Raw genomic sequence first — 8,079 nt, forward strand, 5'->3', positions numbered from 1 at the left:
CTGCTTCCCCACGCATGGTTTGCTCCCATTCCTCGGCTTCCAGTGGCTTCAAGGGATGAAATGTAAAGTCCTTGTGATTATAGAGATGACAGGTGGGTATTGATTCCTGCAGGGTGTGTGTGGAGGAGGATGTGAACACAGGGGTGGGGTGACCAAGGTCCAGGTCATTGATAGAGCTGGGGTGGCTGGGTCCCAAAATGAGGGACGCCGCAGTCAGAGGTTACGCGCTAGCCATGGCCTTCCAAACAGGTTTGACCAGCAGGTTCTAATGGGATTCCTTGTGTCACTGGGCTGGCCCCTCCCCAGAGGTTTGACACCTCCTCTCGCTCCTCCCCTATAAAGCCTCTTGGGGTTCCCAGGCACCTAGACTCAGCCCACCCCCAACTTTGGGGGCCAGGAGACAGCCATGATGCTCAACTGGAGGCTGCTGGGGATCCTGGTCCTTTACCTGTATGCCGGAGGTAAGCTGGGAACAGGCCAGGGCTGCAATGTCAAGTGAGGCAAGGGTGAATTGGATGCATAGATATGGAGGAGATTCCAGAAGATTCTGGGTTTTCGCATGAGGGGAAGAGTTAAGAGGTTGAAGGTGATGCAGAAAAGTGCATTTTAGCTCAATGTTTTTGCTGGTTCAAGTGTAGGTACATGTGGCAATTTAGGTCAGAATCCAGGTGTGTGGGTGAGTATTCATCACAGCTGAGGACTGTGTGGAGGGTGGATGTGTTTGCAGAGGGTGGGGTCTGGCTGCCACATGGGCCCAAGGTGTGGATGGCTTTGGAGGTGTAGACCAGCACAGAGGCCACGCCAGTGGGAGTCCCAACCAGGGTTGGATGGAGCTTATGTCAGCTCCTGTCGGTTTAAAGTTGGTCAAGTTAATGATTCTGGTCAAGGTTCTTATGTCATTTTAAGATCACTTGGTATTTTGTAAATGTGTGGAGAGCTCTTTGAGAGTTACCTTTCAGGTTTGTGTGTCAGCTCAGGCTGTGGTTCACCCCAGAGAGGCTCTGCTTCCAGAGTCTATAGCTGGGGGAGGAGGGATCTGGCCCTCACCACCTTTTCCCTTTCTCCTACTTCCTCCACAGGCATCTCAGGCAGCGGAGAGCACCCCCCACCCCCACCCACAGAGGCTGGAGAGGAGGAGGGCTCCCCAACATTGCCTCAGGGACCCCCAATCCCTGGTGATCCCTGGCCAGGGCCACCCCCTCTCTTTGAGGACCCTCCACCTCCAGGCCCCAGTCGTCCCTGGAGAGACCTGCCGGAATCTGGAGTCTGGCCTCCTGAGCCCCCAAGAACCGATCCCCCTCAACCTCCCCGACCTGATGACCCCTGGCCAGCAGGACCCCAGCCTCCAGAAAACCCCTGGCCACCTGCCCCTGAAGTGGACCATGGATCTCAAGAGGACCCAGACCTTGACCCACCCCGGGAAGAGTACAGATAAAGGGATTCCCCCAGAGACATCTTGGGCCTCCAGGCGGAGTGCCCCTCAAGCCCATCTGTACCCTTCTGATTCCTCTTCAATTCTCCCATCAGCCTCAATTTCCTTCCTCATTCTTTCAGTTTTATTCTGAACTCTGAAAGTGTCATTCTCAATATTTTCTGTCCACTCTTGAGATCCGCCCCATATTTCCTCTCCTTTTTTCTCTGACAGCTAAAGCATACACCCCTACCTCATGTCCAGTCCTCTCCCTTCTACCTGCTTCCCATCTCCTCCCTCTTCCCCACCCCTGGGGCTCCTGGGGCCAGGCTGGTGGTGCCGTGTTCTCTGCTGTCATCTGGTGGCCTACAGCTGGGAACTATCAGGAGACCATGATGGTACTTCCATAAAATGGAAAAATAAAATCTGTGTTTTCTTAATTTTGAATCTCGTCTGCTTCTTTGCCAATGATTAGGTCTTTGAATATTGAGATGCCCTCCTCAGAGCACAAACCTACAGAGATCTGGAAGTAGTCTGAGTTCCTGTCTTGTCCATATGCATAAGGATGTGGAGCTCAGCAGGAGGAAGTTGGAAATATAACTATCGAGTAACAAGGACATTCGGACCCACATTTCTCCCATTCTGGAACTCCTATTTTGGACAATGAGAAACCAAATTAAGTCTCTTTTTAATAGCTTATGGTTTGCACACTCCTGGCTGAACATGAAAACTTTCTTAAAGGCATGTGGGCAGGACTAAGTTCTAAGAGGATCAATTTCCAGAAGTGTATGTATCCCTTCCTAAAATGAACCTGCCTGAGGACTGTACTGTGTTTTCCTTTTCCACCTGCCTCCACTAACAAACCGCACTTCTCCCTCTAGATGGAGAAAGGCCTGGCTCTCTTGCTCACCCTGAACGGGACCAGAGTGCTCTTCCTGGAGTCACCAAATAAAAGTGGGGAACAGATCAGCCCTTTCCATCTCACTTAAGAGATGCATCTTAAATAAGAACTTACTTTTTTGTTTAATCATTACCGTCAATATTTATAGTTTTGACAAATCGTGTCTTGTAATAATTGTAGTAATAAACCTGCTGCAGAGTAATTGTTTTTAGCACTTAGGGTCTTATAGTCACAGGAAATACATTTCAATTTATATACATATTTTTGTTACGGAGATATACAAAAGGACTTCCCCCAAATACAACAAAATACCAAAAAAAGTGATACAATGGAAATGTATTTCATTAGGATAAAACTGTAGGGAGAGTGGAATGAAAAAAACTAAACAGAAATATAAGTTAAATTTGCTGATTGTTTAAAGGGTTTGCTCACTTATTTATTTTTATTTTTTTAAGATTTTATTTATTTATTTGAGACAGAGAGAATGAGAGACAGAGAGCATGAGAAGGAGGAGGGCCAGATGGAGAAGCAGACTCCCCGCTGAGCAGGGAGCCCGATGCGGGACTCGATCCTGGGATTCCAGGATCCTGACCTGAGCCGAGGCAGTCGCCTAACCAACTGAGCCACCCAGGCGCCCGGGTTTGCTCACTTATTAAAAAGGCATTGTGGATACAAAAATGTTATGGCATATTAAATTCTATCTGCTACATTTGAAAGAGTGATGTGACTTTTAACAGGTGAGTATGTACAATTCCCTGGAAAGTATACTCTTTGCACTATTTATTTATTTATTTATTTATTTTTAAAGATTTTATTTATTTGAGAGAGAGAGAATGAGAGAGAGCACATGAGAGGGGGGAGGGTCAGAGGGAGAAGCAGACTCCCTGCCGAGCAGGGAGCCCGATGCGGGACTCGATCCAGGGACTCCAGGATCATGACCTGAGCCGAAGGCAGTCGCTTAACCAACTGAGCCACCCAGGTGCCCTCTTTGCACTATTTAAACTTATGATTAAAAATGTTAGCTGTTGACTTAAAAATGTGTAAGGCATACATAATTTAAACAAATTCTTTACGGGAATATTAGAGCAGGGAAGTTCAAAAGTCAGGAGCCCAGAGATCTCAGTGGCCTAAGGTCAATCAAGTGGCTTACCGGGATGGGGGCTGAAGAGGGGTTAAAAGAAATTGAGTGTTCACCACTTAGGACCCAATTTGTTTATGTGGCAATCCCATCCAAATCTGTATGTGATCAGTTTGAAAACCAAACCAAACCAAACCTAATTTTAGAGTTTAGAAATAATCCTAGAACATATAAGAATTGTAGGGGTGGGCCTAGTAGAATTTAATAGGCCCCGAAGTGGACTAAGTTCACGAAATTTATTCCCTTAATAATTAATTAATTAATTATTAATTAATTATTAATTATTTTTAATAAATTAATATTATTAATTATTATTAATAATTAATTCCATCAATGCCAGGTGCCACGGGGGAATATAGAAAATAAAAAAACATACAGTTCCCGCCCTCAGGAAGCTTAACATTCAGCTGGGGAAGAAAGGATTTGCATGAAAAGTTAAATTACAGTGTCACACACAGTAAGGATGCATGTGACTAAATAATTCTATGAGTAAGCACCAAATAGCCTTGGCAATAAACGCCGTAAGTTCAGAAGGAGTCGCGGGGAGCTGCAGTAGTCAGGGGAGGCTTCCAGGAGGAAGGGCCGGAGCCCCGCGGCTGGGGGTCCGGCCGGGAGGGGGCGGACGGGGTGAGGGGGCTGTGGGGCTCCGGGGAAGGCGCAGGCGCGAAGCTGCCCGCCGCCCACTCCGGGCCGGACCTGCCCCTGCGCCCGCGAGCCGGAGGTTGGGGAGGGGGGTCGCCGGCTCCTGCCGCTCGCGCTGTCGGGGAAGGCCTTCCGCTCCGCAGCCGCCCGTCCTCCCCTTCAGTGACGCAGCCCCCCCCACCTGCACGCCCTGCCCTGCGCCCCCGCGGTGTGCGGGCGCGGCGGTGCCTGGAACGAACGCGGGCCGGGAATGATTTATTCCGTCTGTTCTCCCCTCCTAGGCCTCGAGCATCTTGCGGGCAGAGGCGGCCCGAACGTTTCTTCTGGGACCTCGTCACCATTTCGGGGCCTTCTCCCGCTCTCCCAGCAGCCCCGCCGGTGCCTCGCGTCTGGGACTCTGCAGTGCTGGAAGCACCTGCAAATGTTTCTCCCTCACATCCTCGCCCCCGCACCGCGCCCGCAGCCCTTCAAGGATGACCCACAAATATGGGGGTAGCAACACTCTAGTCTTCTGAGCCCCAGTTGCCCTCCATGAGACTTTGCTTGGCCTCCTTCCATTTCCCGACTCCCTGCGTCCCCCCCCTTTTTAAAAATATATCCCCTTTCCTTGAATCTTTGTCTCGGGATCTACTTCCGGGCAACCCTGCCTAAGACGCAAAGTAGGGTTTACTACCAACCACCGCAGCTACTTAGGACTGCGCATGTGCTGTAGGGCGCGCTTGTCAAATGCTCTCCAGATTAAGGTCTCGCCTAATGCGCACACTAACCCTATCCTCCTCGCCGTTTTGGATCCGGAGAGGTAGTGACACGCATACAAGGAGACACAAATGGCAAGGCTGGGATTTCAACTCCCGTCTATCCTATGCCAATGTCTCTGATTTTAACCACTATAGTTTCCCACCCCTTTATTCATCGGTGTAACCCTGACACTGAATACAGTGTCTTAATAGGTTATATTAGGGTTCTCCAGAGACACAGAACCAATAGAACATATATGGAGGTTTATTATAGGAACTGGCCCTTGAGATTGTGGAGGCTGAGAATTCCCAGTCTGCCATCTACAAGCTGGACACCCAGGACAGCCTGTGGAGTAGTTCCAAAGGCCTGAGAACCAGGGGAGCAGATGGTGTAGGTCCCAGTCCTGGTCAAAAGGCCTGAGAACCAGGAGTGCCGATGATGTCCGAGGCCAGGAGAACATGGATGTCCCAGCTCAAACAGAGCAAATTCACCCTCTTCCTGTTTGTTCAGTTCAGCCCTCACAGGTTGGATGATGTCCACCCACAATGGTGACAGCGAGCTTCTTCCCTCAGTTCACCATTCAAATGCTAATCTCTTCCAAGAAACAACCTCACAGATGCACCCAGAAACAATGCTTTACCAGCTATCTGGGCATCCCTTAGCCCAGTCAAGTTGACACATAAAATTAACCATTGCAGGGGCGCCTGGGTGGCTCAGTTGTTAAGTGTCTGCCTTCATGATCCCGGGGTCCTGGGATCGAGCCCCGCATCGGGCTCCCTGCTCGGCGGGAAGCATGCTTCTCCCTCTCCCACTCCCCCTGCTTGTGTTCCCTCTCTCGCTGTCTCTCTCTCTCTGTCAAATAAATAAATAAAATCTTGAAAAAAATTAACCATTGCATACATGTTTTATAAATGGCTGAATTCACTAGTAAATGGCAAGTTTGTGGGGCGCCTGGGTGGCTCAGTCGGTTAAGCGTCTGCCTTCGGCTCAGGTCATGATCCTGGGGTCCTGGGATGCAGCCCTGCATGGGGCTCCCTGCTCAGTGGGGGGAGTCTGCTTCTCCCTCCCCCTAACCCCCCACCCCCGGTTCGTGTGTGCTCGCTCGTTCTTTCTCTTTCTCTCTTTCACTCTCCCTCTCAAATAAAATCTTAAAAAAAAACAAATGGCAAGTTTGGGCAACAGAGAGTAGACTGCGATGGTTAGAGTGAAGGGCTTATAACCTGGAAAAGTGGGGGATATTGTTGGACAAGTGAGTTTGGGGGAAATTAGGGAAGCCAGGCTTGGGAGCTTATATCAAAAGTCTTTCTCCTCTGATAGAATTGTGCCCAGTGGTGGGGAGTCTCACGCACATACCTGGGTGTGCTGTGGCAAGGAGGTATGGGAGGGAAGGGAAGAAATCTGGACCCCTTAAACTGACCTGTAGCAACCCCCCAAGCCAGTGAGATGAAGTTCATTGGGAAAAGAAAGAGAAAAGAATACTTAATGGAGAGGAAAAGTGAGGGAAAGGAACTGCGTTCTTGGTGTGGCCCAGGCAAGGATCTAGGGCTCTTTACATCATGCTGTCTTATTTAATTTGCACAACATTATTGTGGTTTTCATGTGTTCCTCCTCTTGTAAAGTATGAGGTTCTTGAGGGCAGAAACTGTGTCTTGGCTGTGTTTTATGCCTTACTTCTCCTCCTAGTCCTTGGCCAGAAGGTGTTCAATAAAGCAAATTATTAGCCCCATTTCACAGATGAGGAAGCTACTCTGAGAGAGGTAACTCATCTGTCTTGCCAAAGTCAGGACAGTGCAGGACGGCGTGGCTCTAAACCAGTTCTTCCCAGTTTGACACAACAAGTGGGTGAGTGGGAGAGAGAAGGGGGAGGCATGAGGTAACTGGAGATTTTAATAGGTATTAATAGGCAGAAGGTATTGACACGCAAATGCGGTATGTTTATTAGCAGGGAAGGAGACTGAGTGGGACTGAAGGGTATGGAGTATTAACTCAGGGGAGCCCACTGTGCCAACTTATCCGTTCAGGTTAGACAATATGGCTTCCTTCCCATCGACTTTGGCTGACCTCATCTAGGAGTGAATGCGGTAGGGACAGTGTTGCTTCTTATGTCAACATGGAGTCGGAGAATTAAATAATAGAATAGGATCACAGAGTGGGCGCCTGGGTGGCTCAGTTGGTTAAGCGACTGCCTTCGGCTCAGGTCATGATCCTGGAGTCCCTGGATCGAGTCCCGCATCGGGCTCCCTGCTCGGCAGGGAGTCTGCTTCTCCCTCTGGCCCTCCCCCCTCTCATGTGCTCTCTCTCATTCTCTCTCTCTCAAATAAATAAATAAAATCTTAAAAAAAAAAAAATAGGATCACAGAGTTAGAGAACAATAGCTCAGTACCTTGGACACGGCAGGTAGTCAAATAAATGCTCGGCCAATGAAAGAAAAGAACCTAAGCTTGTCTCATGGTATAATCTAATCATAGAAGCTGAGTTAACTTGAGAAGGCATCAGGCGCAGCCCTCAGCCTTTGGGCAGGCCAATCATGTCTTTGGACTGGGCAGAAGAGATGGTTATCTGCTCTTCTTTGAAGCTCTCTCGGCAGGGAAACCCCAACCACTCATTTGTTCATCCATTTGCCCATACAACAATCATTTATTGAGCATCTACTGTGTGGGGTGCTAGGCCGTGGTGACAATCCCAGGAAGTAGTGCCAGTCCTCCCTGCCCTCAAGGAGCTCTGTGTCTGGGGAGGAAACAAACATGTAAATCATGGCAATGAAATGTGATAGAAGTTAAATTACAGAGGGGCACACCCTGAGGTAGGTGCTGAGGAGGGGAAGGCCTAACTCCTCTGCTAATTTCATGTTTCAGATTCATTTGAAAACTTGCTTTGGTATAAATTTAAGCTCTCTTGCTATACATTTTCTTCCTCTAATCTTCAATTAAGTGCCCACCGGGTGCCTGGCACTGGCTCAAAAAACTTGTTGAATTAAACCAAATCCACCTTCCAAGCCCCCCCCCCCCGCCCCCGCCCCGCCCCATATCCCCAAATATCTTTAGCCTTCCTTTTGGCAGCTTAGTCTCAACTCCTGTGATGGGGGCAGACAGGATGGCATACTGGTGAGAGCATCCGATTGTGACCCGAGTCTTTGTCCCTACTCTGCTATCTATTCTCTGTGTGACCTTGGGATGTGACTTGAGGGGATTTCTTTAATAATCTCTAAATTTCCACCCAATGCTAAGAGCCTAATTCCTTGTGTTGGGT

At 49.0% G+C, this 8,079-nt stretch overlaps 1 protein-coding gene across 2 annotated transcripts; it reads left to right on the forward strand.

Annotated features, from left to right (window-relative positions):
• PSORS1C2 (psoriasis susceptibility 1 candidate 2) lies at positions 1–1,816 on the forward strand. Of its 2 annotated transcripts, none has more exons than XM_035030629.1 (3): positions 1–92; positions 343–461; positions 1,080–1,816. In XM_035030629.1, the coding sequence occupies exons 2-3, from the start codon at positions 407–409 to the stop codon at positions 1,433–1,435; spliced, it is 411 nt and encodes a 136-aa protein (XP_034886520.1). In that variant the 5' UTR covers positions 1–92; positions 343–406; the 3' UTR covers positions 1,436–1,816. The 2 variants fall into 2 exon arrangements, with proteins under 2 accessions (XP_034886520.1, XP_034886521.1); XM_035030630.1 differs by having other exon boundaries at positions 7–92; positions 360–461.
• The last annotated feature ends 6,263 nt before the right edge of the window (positions 1,817–8,079 follow it).

Source organism: Mirounga leonina, unplaced genomic scaffold, assembly GCF_011800145.1.
Source record: "Mirounga leonina isolate KUSES-001 unplaced genomic scaffold, KU_Mleo_1.0 Mir_366, whole genome shotgun sequence".
Classification (NCBI taxonomy): Eukaryota; Metazoa; Chordata; class Mammalia; order Carnivora; family Phocidae; genus Mirounga; species Mirounga leonina.